This window comes from Oncorhynchus kisutch, linkage group LG29, assembly GCF_002021735.2.
Source record: "Oncorhynchus kisutch isolate 150728-3 linkage group LG29, Okis_V2, whole genome shotgun sequence".
Lineage (NCBI taxonomy): Eukaryota > Metazoa > Chordata > Actinopteri > Salmoniformes > Salmonidae > Oncorhynchus > Oncorhynchus kisutch.
In genome coordinates, this window is record NC_034202.2 from 29385240 (window position 1) to 29402817 (window position 17578).

Consider the following 17578-nt stretch of genomic DNA (forward strand, 5'->3'; position numbering starts at 1 on the left):
TGTGGGACAAGACTAGTGTCTCTCTGTGGGACAAGACTAGTGTCTCTCTGTGGGACAAGACTAGTGTCTCTCTGTGGGACCAGACTAGTGTCTCTCTCTGCTTGACCAGACTAGTGTCTCTCTCTGCTTGACCAGAGTAGGTTATCTCTCTTGGACCAGACTAGTGTCTCTCTATGGGAACAGACTAGGTTATCTCTCTGCTCTACCAGCCTAGGGTCTCTCTCTGCTCTACCAGACTAGGGTCTCTCTGCTTGACCAGACTAGGGTCAAGCAGAGAAAGACCCTAGTCTGGTCCCTGAGAGAGACCATAGTATGGTAGATCAGAGAGACATTAGTCTGGTTCCATAGAGAGACACTAGTCTGGTCCCAGAGAGAGACCCTAGCCTGGTAGAGCAGAGAGAAACCCTAGTCTGGTAGAGCAGAGAGATACCCTAGTCTGGTCCCATAGAGAGACTCTAGTCTGGTCCCATAGAGAGACCCTAGTCTGGTCCCATAGAGAGACACTAGTCTGCTCTACCAGACTAGGGTCTCTCTCTGCTCTACCAGATTAGGTTCTCTCTCTGCTCTACCAGACTAGGGTCTCTCTCTGCTTGACCAGATTAGGGTGTCTCTCTGGGAGTTCAACAGCCACTAGTTAACAGTGGAACTCTATAAACTGTGTGTCAAGGAGGGACAAAGTCCTTGAAGTCATCATGACCATACATTTGTTTTGCACTACTGTCAAGCAGCCCCGCCAACCCAACTGACAGCAGAACAATAGTAGCCCGCGGCCACCATGGCATCAGTCTTAATCAAGGACATGCTCTATTATAAGAATGACTGATCTCCCTCTCAGCAAGAGTCACTTCCATCCTCTGTTTGACAGTTGATGTTCTCGCCTGCCCTCTTTCTCTCCCCTACAGTCTCAGACACACTCCGGTCTAAGAGAGACAGAGGTCTCACTACTTGGGTGTGGAGCAGATACAACCAGGAAGAGATTTCAGATGAACAGACAAACACTCTCCCAAGTACTCTAACAGCTGAACAGACACAAGCCCGCATAGGCCCAGCCCTTCACACAAACACATATGTGGGCTTTCACCAGAGAGCAACACTTACTAAATCCAAGCCCTCAGACCCCCCCTCAGACCGACATGGCTGTGTACACCTTCTTACAGCCAGAGGCAAACACACTAACACTCACTCACCCACAAACACACTAACACCCACACACACCCACATCAACACAGATGCATAGCAGGTGCATCCATGTGGATACCCTTACACAGCACATACAGACACACATTGAAATAGGAATAGTTGATGTCCACTATAGCTGGAGCGCAGAGTGTGTTCTGTTTCCCTGGCTGGAGAGTTGACTGTTGCATCAGTCATGTTAATAGCAGAAATGCAGTACAGCTTCTGACATCTAAAGCTATACAATTGGGAGGTACAGTATTTGAACTGATAATAGAAACATGGGAACAGTTATAGTTGTTATCAGCGTCTCGCGGCTCCTCCTTTATCTCCAGAATGTGCTCTGAGAGCAGCACAAACATGTCACAGTGAAGACATCTCTCTCTCTACTACACGTTCCTTTCCTAGGAAACGGTTCAGTGTGCGTTTGGCCTGGGATGGTCTGGAGACATTTGCTCAGAGTGAGGGGGCCTCAGATAGAGAGAGCAGGAGGTGATAAAAGGCCCGGGGGCAAGAGTGTGTCAGGACTGGGCTCTGATGGACGGACAGGACTCTGATGGACGGACAGGGGAAGGAAGCAGGGGCTGCGGCTGGGCCATCTCACAGCGACAGGCAGACAGCTCCGACACACTACACTCACCCCGCACAGCTCTCCAACAACAGCACAGCACTATTCTCCATGCCAAGAGAGCGTATGACTCACAACTAGCTCCACTGAGAGACAGTTACACAGTGCCATGGACAGTGGACAAAACACGCCATCCAAACCAGCAGAGCAAAGCAGAGCAGAAATGGCACACTACCTAGCTAGCACATTTGGTTCCTTGGAAGTTGTTCTGGTAACAAAACCATACGTTTCCTGACCGGTAAAACAGTCGGAAGTGAAGAGCGGAAGTGAAAATGTCGCCTGTTCATGTCGCCTGTTCTGAGAACATACATTTTTAGGTTGCAGGGAGGTTCTGAGAACATTTTACTATGGTTCCCTAAAAATTTTCCTGGGAGATGTTATGAATGTTCTGAGAATAAAAAGATAAGTCATTTGAAGATAATTAAATAACGTTCTGAGAACATTCTCTAAACGTTGTGAATGTTTTGAATGAAATGTAAAGGTTATTTGGAGGTTTTTGAATAACTTCCTTAAAACAACAAGACTTTTAATTACACTGCTGGCTTAGGTTACAGATAGGACACGTGGAAATTCATGAATCCAGCAAACACAAGTATTTTTTATAGTGTCACGGCATCAGCGAGATTTGAACCTATGATGTTCTGGTCTCTACCCGTGGAATGAGTCCACTGTGCCACCAGGATGGTGCAAGCATGCCATGATTGTTCTTTTACTCATGTTGATTTAGAGATTTTCCAACAGAACCCATTCCAATGGAAACAAGCACTCATTTGGATCAGGTGTGCCCAATTAGTGGGCGCGGCCAACACACCTAAACACACAAGATAGAGGATAGAGAGAGTTTTGTTGACTCTGAGAACGGAATGTATGTCTTTAAATAACATTCTAAGAACGTTCTTTGAACGTTACTAATGTTTTCTTGTTTTTTTTTATGGAACGTTTTCTTAATGTTCTGAGAACATGACTAAATAGTATCATGAGGAAACCTCCAGAAAATGTTATGCTGAAGTATTGAAACATTGTTTCTTGACGTTCTCTGAACATTTTGAGAACATTCCCAATGTCAAACCAGTTGGAGAACGCTCCTAGAACATTACCAAAATTGTAATTAGGAAACATTATTTTTAAGTAATGAAATACCCATATATTTTTTTTTTGTCAAGTTCCTTAAATATGCTGAGAATGTTCCAACCCCAAGCGACTATCCTGCACCATTCCCACAAAGTTGTGCAAAGGTTGTACGCAAAATAACCACAGGACAACCACGCTCTCACCAAGCTGTATGTTAGAACGTTGTGTGTTAGCTGGGTACTATCATAGCAGGGTTGCCCATGCAGGCATAAGCTCTGGGCTTTCCCACAAGAGAGTGAGTCAGCATGGACGTAGTTATGGGGTTGCCTTCGAGCCATACTGCCACTGTGTCTAACACAACATATAACCACCTAGCAAGCTTTATTTTAGCTCAGTGTAATACCGGAGAAGTTGTATAATTTTCTCAAACTATACCAGCAGGAAAATAACCAGGAAAAGTGTTCAATGCAACAACAGCCACTATGAGGAGACATGCGTGATATGAGGCTTGTTTACTGTCAGTGAGGCAGTGAGGAGAAACATGCCTTGACAATGAGCAGCAAAAGAAAACATCCCATGTGTGGAATATACAGACGCAATAAAAAGGAAAGTGAAATAGAAAGGGCTCACTCTGTTAATCTCCTATACTAACTGTACAGACCTCTGGAAGAGATATCATTCTGTCATTACAGACCTCTGGAAGAGATATCATTCTGTCATTACAGACCTCTGGAAGAGATATCATTCTGTCATTACAGACCTCTGGAAGAGATATCATTCTGTCATTACAGACCTCTGGAAGAGATATCATTCTGTCATTACAGACCTCTGGAAGAGATATCATTCTGTCATTACAGACCTCTGGAAGAGATATCATTCTGTCATTACAGACCTCTGGAAGAGATATCATTCTGTCATTACAGACCTCTGGAAGAGATATCATTCTGTCATTACAGACCTCTGGAAGAGATATCATTCTGTCATTACAGACCTCTGGAAGAGATATCATTCTGTCATTACAGTCCTCTGGAAGATATATCATTCTGTCATTACAGATCTCTGTAAGAGATATCATTCTGTCATTACATATCTCTGTAAGAGATATCATTCTGTCATTACAGACCTCTGGAAGAGATATCATTCTGTCATTACAGATCTCTGTAAGAGATATCATTCTGTCATTACAGATCTCTGTAAGAGATATCATTCTGTCATTACAGATATCTGTAAGAGATATCATTCTGTCATTACAGATCTCTGTAAGAGATATCATTCTGTCATTACAGATCTCTGTAAGAGATATCATTCTGTCATTACAGATCTCTGTAAGGGATATCATTCTGTCATTACAGATCTCTGTAAGAGATATCATTCTGTCATTACAGATCTCTGTAAGGGATAACACATTCTGTCATTAAAATCAATAAATCCACACAGCAGGAGCCACTGAAGTAATGGGGTGTGATTGCTCTATGGGCTCTCCCAGTTCATGCTGTAGGTGATGGGGTCAGTGTGTCGGTCTGGGGGCCAGCTAGAACAAAGCCGCGCATCTCTCTCTCTCTCTCACACACACACACACACACACACACACACACACACACACATTCTGCTCTCTATCTTTCAACAACAAGCCGAGCAGGGACCAGACGGAAAGAGGGCCTGTTTGTGGAGGAAGATAAACATGCTGCTGTAGCCAGTCCAGATTACACCAGCTAAATGATGAGTAGAAGCCACAGTGGAGGGAAATGATACAGTAACCGCCTGCTCGCTGAAAAACACCCTCCCTCTTACTCACAAAGAATACTATATTTGACATTTTCAACTAATATCTATCATTGCATGTACACCAGTTTGGAAAGGCGGGATCTCCCACTCAATTCAAAGAAACGTTTCTGACACAGACAGTGATTGAGTCCCAGGACTAGTCTCACCAAAGCAGGTTTTGAACAACTAGGCAGGTTAATAAACTCTTCAGCATTCTCCATCAAATGTTCCAACAGTTATGACAAATAGCACATATGTAACAGTCAGCTGGATACTGGGAAAGGGCCTGAATAGAGACAAAGAGAAAGAGGAAAGACAAGTTGAGGCCCGATGGGTGTGGAAAGAGATGCAAAAAGATAGTGAGCATTGAGATGGTAGAGACAGAAGAATGAGAGAGAGAAGAACGAGAGAGAGAGAAAAATGGGAGAAAGAGAAGTACGAGAGAGCGAGAGAAGAACGAGAGAGAAGAATGAGAGAGAAGAACTAGAGAGAGAAAATAGAGGGAGAAAGAAGAACAAGAGAGAGAAGAAAAAGAGAGAGAGAAGAAAGAGAGAGAGAAGAAAGGGAGAGAGAAGAATGAGAGAGAGAACGAGAGAGAGAAAAGAAAGAGAGAGAGAAAGAGAGCGAGAGAGAGAAAAGAATGAGAGAGAGAAGAATGATAGAGAAGAACGAGAGAAAGGGAGAAGAATGAGAGCGAGAAGAAAAAGAGAGAGAAGAATGAGAGAGAGAATGAGAGAGAGAAAAAAAAGAGAGAGAGAACGAGAGATAGAAAAGAATGAGAGAGAGAAGAACGATAGAGAAGAACGAGAGAACGGGAGAAGAACGAGAGAGAGAGAGAATTTTCAGTGATGCCATGGTTGAAAAGCGCTCTCTCTTTCTAAAATACATAAACATTCAGGAATGTTTTGGAAACTTCAGAATTGATCTGGAAACTTGATTAGGAAAACTCAAGGCTAGCTGATGATATGCGCATTCAACTCTGTCTTTGTCTGCACGGCATTGTTTTGTCAGATATCTAGTGAGAGACATGATGCTGCAAAATGGGCTAAGTGCTGACAAATCCCTGATGTTGACAACTACTACCAATAAAGATATGAGTAATTAGCACCTACTCTTTGAGTCATGACAGGTTTACATACATTCAATAACTTATTGCAGTTAGGAAAGGACCAAGTTAGCAATACCTTCATTGTGCTTAGAATATGCGTTTCAAGTGTTTGCCTTTTCTTCCCATAAAGAATCAGAGCAAAGTGTCCACATTACTGATGCAGAGAGACTTTCGTCTTGGTCCACCACCCACCACTACTAAACAGTCATTCATTCTTTTTTAAAGGCGTTTCATGTTAAGACACACTTCAGTCCACACCTACAACATACCTAAGGAAACAAATCTAATCTGCTAATCTGAAAACAAGACTCCCTAAATTGTATCAGCATATCGATTGCGCAACCAGGGCTGGTAAAACCTTGGAACATTGCTATTCTAACTTCCGCGACGCATATAAGGCCCTCCCCCGCCCTCCTTTCGGAAAAGCTGACCACGACTCCATTTAGTTGCTTCCTGCCTACAGACAGAAACTAAAACAAGAAGCTCCCGCCCTCAGGTCTGTTCAACGCTGGTCCGACCAATCTGATTCCACGCTTCAAGACCGCTTCGATCACGTGGACTGGGATATGTTCCGCATTGCTTCCAACAACAACATTGATGAATATGCTGATTCGGTGAGCAAGTTCATTAGAAAGTGCATTGATGATGTCGTTCCCATAGTAATGGTTAAAACATTCCCAAACCAGAAACCGTGGATTTATGGCAGCATTCGTGTGAAACTGAAAGCACGAACCACTGCTTTTAACCAGGGCAAGGTGACCGGAAACATGACCGAATACAAACAATGTAGCTATTCCCTCCGCAAGGCAATCAAACAAGCTAAGCCTCAGTATAGAGACAAAGTCGAGTCACAATTCAACGGCTCAGACACAAGAGGTATGTGGCAGGGTCTACAGTCAATCACGGATTACAAAAAGAAAACCAGCCCCGTCACGGAACAGGATGTCTTGCTTTGAGGACAATACAGTGCCACTGACACTGCCCGCAACCAAAACCTGTGGACTCTCCTTCACTGCAGCCGACGTGAGGAAAACATTTAAACGTGTTAACCCTCGCAAGGCTGCAGGCCCAGACAACATCTCCACCCCGCTGATCCTCAACACTGGGGCCCCCGCAAGGGTGCGTTCTGAGCCCTCTCCTGTACTCCCTGTTCACCCATGACTGCGTGGCCATGCACACCTCCAACTCAATCATCATGTTTGCGGATGACACTACAGTGGTAGGCTTGATTACCAACAACGACGAGACGGCCTACAGGGAGGAGGTGAGGGCCCTCGGAGTGTGGTGACAGGAAAATAACCTCACACTCAACGTCAACAAAACAAAGGAGATGATTGTGGACTTCAGGAAACAGCAGAGGGAGCACCCCCCTATCCACATCGATGGGACAGTAGTGGAGAGGGTAGTAAGTTAAGTTCCTCGGCGTACACATCACGGACAAACTGAATTGGTCCACCCACACAGACAGCGTAGTGAAGAAGGCACAGCAGCGCCTCTTCAACCTCTGGAGGCTGAAGAAATTTGGGTTGTCACCAAAAGCACTCACAAACTTCTATAGATGCACAATCGAGAGCATCCTGTCGGGCTGTATCACCACCTGGTACGGCAACTGCTCCGCCCACAACCGTAAGGCTCTACAGAGGGTAGTGAGGTCTGCACAACGCATCACCGGGGGCAAACTACCTGCCCTCCAGGACACCTACACCACCCGATGTCACAGGAAATATATACTGTATATACTGTACTCGATACCATCTACTGCATCTTGCCTATGCCGTTCTGTACCATCACTCATTCATATATCTTTATGTACATATTCTTTATCCCTTTACACTTGTGTGTATAAGGCAGTAGTTTTGGAATTGTTAGGTTAGATTACTCGTTGGTTATTACTGCATTGTCGGAACTAGAAGCACAAGTATTTCGCTACACTCGCATTAACATCTGCTAACCATGTGTATGTGACAAATACATTTGATTTGATTTTGATTTGAAACAAACCCTCTCTTAGGATATGTAACATGTGCGGGGTGAACATGGCCGGACAAATCCCTTCTATTACACCAGGAGGTGCCCACCAGGTGGTGCCCACCAGGAGGTGCCCACCAGGAGGTGCCCACCAGGTGGTGCCCAGCGGGAGTGCCGGCAGACCCTCTTTTCAACACTTCGTCACACTGCACACAAACAGTTGCCTTTCCCATAGTCCTTTGTTCCGGTCATTTTGTTGGAGTCAACTTCCTGTATCTAGTGTACAAGTCATGAGGACCCACTCAGACAGACACACACACAAACACTTCCTTCCATGTCTGCATGTTATACTAATGCATAAATAACCAAACAAATGTGAACAAACAAGTTCAAGTAAGTGCAATAACACAGAAGCATAAAATCAAGCATATCAGTAGGATCACAGACATGCACAATTACATGAACAATTACATGCACAATGGGAACATTAACACACCTATCTGAATCCACACGCATCTTGTGGAGGAATGAGCCTGGGTGTTTTCCTTCCTATTAGGTGAATTACAAGGTTACACAATGTTGACACTGAGTGGGGATGTCCTGAAAAGGGATCCGTGCTACTTGCAGAGGATTACCACATAGAAATGAGACATAGATTTCATAACCTGGTTTCAATTAATGCAACAGCTGATTCCATATCTGTCTACACAGTCTGTTTTTTATGCATGTCTGACAAGACATTCAGGCTGTTTACAGCCTCCTGAATTAAATGTACTTCCTGAATTGGAAAGAGGATATAACTGTATTATAACTTCTGGAAAACATAACAGACTCCAAGTTACGAGAGAGAGGAGAGAGAGAGAGAGAGAGAGAGAGGGGAGAGAGAGAGAGGAGAGAGAGAGAGAGGAAAGAGAGAGAGAGAGAGAGAGAGAGAGAGAGAGAGAGAGAGAGAGAGAGAGAGAGGGGGGGGGTAGAGGAGATAGCCAGGAGAGAGGGGAGATTGAGAGGGGAGAGAGAATAGAGTGGTAGAGAGATGAGAGAGACAAGAGACAGAAAGAGAGAGAGAGGTGGGGAAAGAGGAGAGAGAGAGGAGAGAGTGGAGAGAGATGAGAAAGGAGAGAGGGGAGATAGAGAGGAGAGAGAATAGAGTGGGAGAGAGATGAGAGAGACAAGAGACAGAAAGAGAGAGAGAGGTGGGGAAAGAGGAGAGAGAGAGAGGAGAGAGAGTGGGAGCGAGAGGAGTGAGTGGAGAGAGATGAGAAAGGAGAGAGGGGAGATAGAGAGGAGAGAGAATAGAGTGGGAGAGAGAGGAGCGAGAGAGAATAGATTAGGAGGGAGATGAGAGAGATGAGAGAGACGAGAGACAGGAAGAGAGAGAGGGAAAGTTAGAGAGGCCAGGATAGGAGAGAGAAAAAGAGAGGAGAGAGATGAGAGAGAGGGGGAGAGAGGATATAGAAGAGAGAGGGAGATCGAGAGGAGAGAGGAGAGAGAGAGAGAGAGATCATTGAGTGTGGGGAGAGAGAAGAGAGAGAGAGAGAGAGAGAGAGAGAGAGAGAGAGAGAGAGAGAGAGAGAGAGAGAGAGAGGGGAGAGAGAGGAGTGGGGGGAGAGAGAGGACAGAGAGGGAGAGAGGGAGAGAGAGAGGAGTGAGGAGAGAGAGGGAGAGAGGAGAGAGAGGGAGAGAGGAGAGAGGGGAGAGAGAGGGAGAGAAGGGAGAGAGAGAGGACAGAGAGGGAGAGAGGAGAGAGAGAGGAGAGAGAGTAGAGAGAGGAGAGAGAGTAAAGAGAGGAGAGAGATGAGAGAGAGAAGAGAGGAGGGAGAGCGGAGAGAGAGGACAGAGAGGGAGAGAGTAAAGAGAGGAGAGAGATGAGAGAGAGAAGAGAGAGGAGGGAGAGAGGAGAGGGGGAGAGAGAGGACAGAGAGGGAGAGAGGGAGAGAGAGAGGAGTGAGGAGAGAGAGGGAGAGAGGAGAGAGAGGGAGAGAGGAGAGAGGGGAGAGAGAGGGAGAGAAGGGAGAGAGAGAGGACAGAGAGGGAGAGAGGAGAGAGAGAGGAGAGAGAGTAGAGAGAGGAGAGAGAGTAAAGAGAGGAGAGAGATGAGAGAGAGAAGAGAGGAGGGAGAGCGGAGAGAGAGGACAGAGGGGGAGAGAGAGGGAGAGAGAGAGGAGTGAGGAGAGAGAGGGAGAGAGGAGAGAGGGGAGAGAGAGGGAGAGAAGGGAGAGAGAGAGGACAGAGAGGGAGAGAGGGGGAGAGGGGGGGAGATAGAGGGGAGAGAGGAGAGATGGGATAGAGTAAAGAGAGGAGAGGGGAGAGAGGAGAGAGAGAGAGATGAGAGATAGAGGAGAGAGAGGGAGAGAGAGAGAGGGAGAGAGGAGAGAGGGGAGAGAGAGGGAGAGAGGAGAGGGGGGAGAGAGAGAAGAGAGAGGAGGGAGAGAGGAGAGGGGGAGAGAGAGGACAAAGAGGGAGAGAGGGGAGAGAGAGGAGAGAGAGAGGAGAGAGAGAGTAGAGAGAGGAGAGAGAGTAAAGAGAGGAGAGAGATGAGAGAGAGAAGAGAGGAGGGAGAGCGGAGAGGGAGAGAGAGGACAGAGAGGGAGAGAGAGGGAGAGAGAGAGGAGTGAGGAGAGAGAGAGGGAGAGAGGAGAGAGAGGGAGAGAGGAGAGAGGGGAGAGAAGGGAGAGAGAGAGGAGAGAGAGGAGTGAGGGGAAAGAGAGAGAGAGACAGGGAGAGAGACAGAGGGGTGAAGACAGTGAGTGAGTCTGCTGTGAAAGGTCACCTCCTGTGCTGTCCTTTAGAGGCATGATGTGCTTGTGGAGATGGTATACTGCAGTGGGAAAGGCAGGCGGCCGGGCGGTAGGTCACACAGAGTTACTGATGAATAGTTGATGAGCAGCTGGCTTGGGTAAATCAATTATCAGAGCTACCCTCATTAAACCCCCCGCACACACACACAAACACAAACACAGGCAATTAAACACAGTAACATTCTATCTCTCATCCACTTACTTCGATCAATAACACAAACCTAAACATACTATACATAAATGAATCAATATTCTGAAATGGCTACACTAACTCGCTGTCACAAAAAGTAACTACATCCACTGTTATTAAATCGGTGCTGTAGCTGTACATCCAATCAGAGTAGATACAGAGTCAGCCCTGAAAATATTCTGAGACCTTTCATGCTGTGCTCAGATAGGTTGATTTAAATATTGAATTAGATAAGCATCACACAACCACATGACACTGACCAAGAGCCTCAAGCTACTGCTGGACATCGGCCAATCATTAAAGGCTGCTGGATGCGGGGGACACAAATTGCAGGGCAACTAACAGGTAAACACGGCTCCTGTAATAGAACTTCAAGGCTGTTGAGGGATCAACATAACTGACAGCTATTCTAACACACAGCTGGAGTTGGATGACTGAAGGTTTAGCCAAAAACACACATGTACACACACGCCTAACAATTCCCACATTCTCAGACACACACAAGTAACCCAAAGCAAAGTAATCTCTCTGGGTTGTTTCCCATGAAACAGTTACAGTGTCTCCACAAGGATAGAGGATATAGAAGAGTTTGCTTCTAAACTTAATAAATGTGTGATTGTGAGAGATCTAATTACATGGCCACAGCTGGATTGCATGTGAACGTCAGGTTGGCTCTACGGCGCTGTTGGCGTTTTGTGTAAGATGGTATTCAAATCTGTGGGGAGGGAAAGAAAACAGCTGGACTGACATTCCAACTGGACTCAAACAACGTTTTGGTCTGTTTCCTGGCAGCCCAGAATCTTGATCATATACTGCCTCTATGTGGTGAACGCAATGCATTCATTCTTCATTGTCTACTGAGAACGACTGAGTCATGACGCAAAAAAGGTAAAACATGGCACATAAACTACTAAATATTGTCTCAAATGGACCTGTTATTCTCAATTGACATTAGCATTTTGTCAAATGACTGTGACCATTGGACATTGGACCAGTCTCAACCAACCGTATCACATTTATTTAACTAGGCAAGTAAGTTAAGAACAAATTCTTATTTACAAAGACAGCCAAACCCGGTCCAATTGTGTGCTGCCCTACGGGACTCCCAATCCCAGCTGGACGTGATGCAGCCTGAATTCGAACCAGGGACTGTAGTGATGCCTCTTGAACTGAGATGCAGTGCCTTAGACCACTGCGCCACTCGGGAGCTCACATGACCTAGCCAAGCAAACACACTGTGATCTATGGATAAGAAGAAGTATTTAACAGCCAAGAACATAAGATTAGATGAATTAGTAAAGGTCAATATCAATTAGAGGCCATGTCATTCAATATACCAACTGTGATAAACTAAGAAGCTGACATGAATAAACCCGATACATTCAAAGTGCTACAGAATTACAACAACAACGTGTTGCAGCCTGACAGTGTAAAAGCAACAAGTTAGAAATGGTATAGTTCTGATAGTGGATTAAAGGAAATATCTCATATCAGATATTACCTTTCTGGGCTGTCAATTACAATATATTATGGAGGCTTGTCTTAGTGTCAGTCCTGTTGGCTCATAACCCTCAGCAGCTCTTTGATCCCACAGGGCCTGGACACACTGACTCAATCTTATCATGGAGAACCCAATAACCAGCGCAGGACTACTGTGGTGATGGGAAAATCTGTGTATATTTGAACAGAAACCAGTGATCATTACAGAGATCATCTTTAGCACCCACCGATGGTTGAGAATACACAAATACTGTAGCTAATGTTCCTGTCCTTCACCATAAATAACCCCCATGATTTCATATGAACCCTGTTTGTCTGGGCTCTTACTGTGCTTTTTAACCTTTAATTAGTATAGACCTTTAATCAAAGGTCAAAACACTCCTTTGATGGTCGGGGCTCTCTGACTGAGGTTCCTTTTTGACTCATTCCATTACTTGTAATAGCGTGTAGGTGGCTGGTAGCCTAGCAATTAAGAGTGTTGGGCCAGTAACTGAAAGATAGCTGGTTGGAGTCCCTGAGCCGACTAGGTGAAAAACGTGTCCATGTGCCCTTGAGCAAGGCACTTAACCCTAATTTCTCCTGTAAGGGGGAACCATGTCTGGATAAGAGTGTCTGCTAAAATTACAACAAACAAATATGTAACTCCAAGTCTTTGGAAACAGCGAAATGCAGATCTGTGAGTCAATATGAATGAGTGTAAAATTGCATGAGCGATCCAGGAAGAAGAGACATAGACCATTTTCAATGGCCCTGTCCTCTTTTCCCATAGCTGGTTCTGAAACAGTAGTACATCTGGCTGCTGACAGAGTCCTGGAGTTTAGAGGGAAAATGCTGAGGGGCTCAGTGAATAAATGCATCACCCAGGGAACATGTACAACAACCTACACAAACACTGATCATCATGTGTGACCTGAATCAATACCAAGCCCTTCCTGAGAATTCCACTGCTAGTCAATCAATCTGCCTCTCTAGAGAGGTTTTACCTAGTCAGCTCGAGGATTCGAAGCAGTGACCTTTCGGTTACTGGCCCAACGCTCTTAACGGCTAGGCTACCTGCCGCTCTGTTAAACAGAGAGCCATGGGCAAATCCATGTCTCTCACCTCAGCTGTGACCTGCAGTGGGAGTAGGTGCTTGCCTCCAGTGCCATGCGAACATTATTGTGCAGTTCTATTCTTCTTCATATCATATGTGCTGGTACTTATTTATGTGATGTTTATCTGGAAGTGAAATGCTTGCTATAAAAAAGACAACAAACATTCATACAGTGTTACAACCAAGGATGAGAACCGAGCAGATACACAAATAACACACACACACGCACACATGCACACACGCACACACGCACATGCACAGACGCGCACACACACACACACACACACATATATAAATACATGGGCTAGAAGGTGCTAATATGTAGGTCTCCTCCATGTGGTGTATGGCTAGACAAAAAGCTAGTGGCCCCCACCACACTACCTGCAAAGAGACTTTCAATCTAGGCCCAGGCATAAGGGACCCCAAAAAATGATATTTTTATCCCAAAATGTGAGATAAAAGGCAGAAGTAACAGACAGTATTTGAAATCCCATTCAGTTAGTGTGTCGGTGCTGTCTGTCTCTCTGACTCTGTCAATCAAGAGAGGAACAAAGTCAACCGGTGTCACCACAGCTACATCAACTGGGACCTCCTCTCAAATCTCAGCACACTTCTAAAACAAATAACACCAAATGATATTAGCAAAATGGGCAGAATAATAACTGACTATAGTTTACTGTATAAACTTCCTTGTCCAATATTTAAAATCAAAATGCTAACTCAAGAGGAAATGAATGTGAGCAATGTTCATAAATAACTACACTCACTCCCTTTGGTAGAAACTGCAGTCTGTCCTTGTTAGTAGCACAATCCGCCCCTCACCAATCAAGTGAGGAACAAATTGTGCCTCCTTAAAGCTTGAACAGAGAGATGCTGCTAAATGCTGAACCTGGAGTGTCACAATGTTTACTCAAGACAATCCATTTAAAAAGTGATTTTCCCTCACCCATCCAGCACCCCACTAGTTGTAATGGTGGCACTTCATAATAAACATAAAACTCTATATTCAGAAATCTCAGAAAACAATTTTCTCCAGTTTGATATCCACGAGCTATAAGCCTACTACGGTATAAAACTATGGACCAAAAAATTGTCAGATGTAGCTCCATTCCCGGTGGGAAAATGGAGATCCTTCATGATTTGAATCATTTCGTGAAAGGTCGTCAGGCCCAGCCCATTTCGGCCTTAGACAACTGGTCAGCTGTGGCGCGAAAGAATCAGCACCATGGACAGTGGTTCAAATTGCCATTTTGCCCTTCAGCGTCACTATTCTTGTTTTAACGGATACATTATATATGAGCATGACCATAATATTTTCAGCAGAGACCGGACAGACTGTTCACACAGAGAAATAAAAGAACTGCAATTATGGGAAATATATTCATTTCCTCGAGGTCAAGGAAGTCATGAGAGCCTAGTTGTGTTAGTTTGATTCTGGTTGCTCGTTTTCAAGTCCTACACCATCCACTATACCTATTTCTTTCAATGGATAGTATCCTACGGTAGACCTGTCGCTTATTTACTGTCCGGATCTGAACAGATACGGGTGAGGGCCAGAGCCTACAGGATCAAAGCTATTATAACCATGACAGCCTCTGCTTGTGCGCACATCAATTTCACCCCTTGACCACAGCAGTTTTCTTCCTTTCACGCAGAAATACGCATATATGACGTTGATTGGGATGGGGAAGTACAGGTTCAAAGCGGCCTAACTACAGCCGGCACAGTTGCTATGAAAGCCCAGTGCTTTCATTTGAACAAGCGCAAAGCAGCAACCGGCAGAGAGACCAACTTTCCCTGGGATTTTAGAGATCACATGCAGGTTACGTTATCATGGATTTAAGGAATTCATATTTGTTTGTATTGACATCTACTACGGCCACTGTTTTGTAAACGTATCACGGTGACGTTTCTAATCATTTTTGAATAAATAAATGATTTCCACGATAATAAATATACTATACGCATGTGCGTGTAGGCCTACTGCATCGAACCTCATATTTAATCAAAGCCACGACTATTTTGCACCTTGGGTAATGAATGTATCGTTTTAATCAACCAAATGATCCACGCCTTGCATTTCTGGAATCTTACGACATGTCAGGTGCCTGTGTGTGCGCGCGCGCGCGCGTGTGTGTGTGTGTGTGTGTATATCAACGGTATCATGTAGCCTATGGAAACCACTCGCCTAAATGTTTAGCCTGTCGAATATTGCTGCAGAGACGCCCCATGGCTTCCCATCTGTTACTAACTCTCAAACATCTTTAAATCACTATTCCACATGTAGACTATAGCTATGTCGGCAAGGAGAGAACGTATGGCCACTTGCAACTGAAGGAATTAGCCTACAGTTCTAATCATTTGATGTGCTTTGCCAGGATCGACTTCACTGTCAATATTAAAGAATAAACTTACCGCAGTTTTCACACAAGATCCTCCCAACATCTTTTTTTAGATTATTCCCACGAGTGTCTATGGGAGCATACGACGCCTTGAAAACCAGAGGCTCATCAGTTGGGTCCATGAAAAAAATATACTTGTGATTCTTTATCACTGTGGTGCAAAGAGCCTCCGATCCGAATTCCCCCACGGTGACGAGCTGCTCCCGTTCCAGACCTCCGCTGTTCCGCGGCCACAAGTCCAGCACTTTGACATTCACACTGTACGCCTCGACTGAGTCGTTCAGAGGCGCGGACTGCACCTTGCCCTCGATCACCACGGCGGAATTGTAAGCCTGGTCCTGCAGAGAATTCAAACTCGGGGAGTAGCAGGCGAAAGAGACCCCGATGACCAGCATGGATAAATGTACTGAATCAAGCCTCATGCCGCCTGCTTTGGCTCGGTGGTCGCTGGTCGCGTTGCGGCAGGGCTCTCTGGGCTGCGGGGCGATGGCGGTGGAGCTGGGTTGAAGGGAGAGACAGCAAATAGGCTCCAGTAGCACGGCAGCGCGGCAGACCTTGCGTAAGTGTCCATGCCATCGGGATCCGCTGCTTTTTCCGATAATTTTGCAATGGGGAAACACCAGCTAGGAACCGGAAACCGCGTAGGCTAATGATGCTGGGTTCAAAATCCCGTCACTGCATTCTGCTAAAAATACATTCTAAAATGCAAACGATTCGTGGATTCTTCCCTTCAGAAGATGCCATATGCTGCCATAGAAGCCTATCCACAAGACGACGCCAGTCTATCTTTGCCCAGAAATTGCAGTGGTCTGGTGGGCGCCTTGCTCAGCAGTGATGGTTTTCTGTATAATTCGCCACAGAGAAAATACGCCAAATGCAGCAGTCAACAATTAGTTTTGTAGTCCACTTGCAAAAAATGCATACGATTCATCCCTCTAAATAAACTGTGTTTTGCTCCACGGGTAATAAACCGCCTTCTCCCACAGCCCGTCTCTCTCCGCCTCCCCCACTTACCAGAGACGGAGAGAACATATGCTGATTGCCAAAGGCTCTACCACAAAGAAATAGACTTAAGATTGGAGCACTATGATATAGCCTACGCCGATACAACCGCTTTCGGTCACCACACTCCCCCCAAAAGCCAACAAATGACAATCACTTCATGCTCTTCCCCGTCACCAAATGGTTTCACGGTAAAATGAAATAATGAAATAAATACTGAAATGCATCACCCGTCCGTTTTTAAAATAGCTTATTAGAGTAGACATATCCCTCCAAAGGAAAAAGGTAAAAGATCGATTGAAAAAGCAGCCGTAATCAGTGCACTAGATATACGGTGTTTCAGCTGAGATGACGCTGCGAAAGCAATTCAAAGCCTTGGATTCTTCATCAGACTGTTTTGAATGAGTTTTGCGTCTCATTCCATTATGAAGTCATGCCCTGAATTCAGATCACATTCGCTGCTCTGCCTCTGAAAAAAACACTGATGCTGAGGCGCTGCATCAAATCCATACAAGTAAAACAGCTGCGAATGGGCTTTTAAAGACAGGAGAAAACCCTATATTTCACAATATAACAATGCATGGACAGACACTTGGTGCATATTGTTTTATGTGTGTGGGCTGTCAATGAGACATGCGGAATGGCATGGAGAGAACATACAAATTGAAATTTAATATAGGCCTATACAACACATTCAGAAGCACACATCCTTCTTGTTTTTGTATAGTGAATTAGCTAAATAAGGCTATAATTTGAATGCGGAGAGAGTCACTGGGTGTGAAGCTGAAAGCATTTACGAAGGGCGACATCTGCTGACCAACAAACACTTCCCAGAGCAGGTGAGGAACGTACGTCAGATTCTGAAATGCTTGCCTCGA

General features: G+C 45.1%; 1 protein-coding gene across 2 annotated transcripts in view; it reads right to left on the reverse strand.

Moving 5' to 3' along the window:
* nrg2a (neuregulin 2a) overlaps window positions 1-17067 on the reverse strand; it is a 180508-nt gene extending 163441 nt beyond the window's left edge. For both annotated transcript variants that reach the window (XM_031809392.1, XM_031809390.1), the window contains exon 1: window positions 15712-17067. In XM_031809392.1, the coding sequence (XP_031665252.1) occupies window positions 15712-16120 (409 nt within the window). In that variant the 5' untranslated portion in view covers window positions 16121-17067. The remainder of the gene's footprint in view (window positions 1-15711) is intronic.
* Between the last annotated feature and the right edge of the window lie 511 nt (window positions 17068-17578).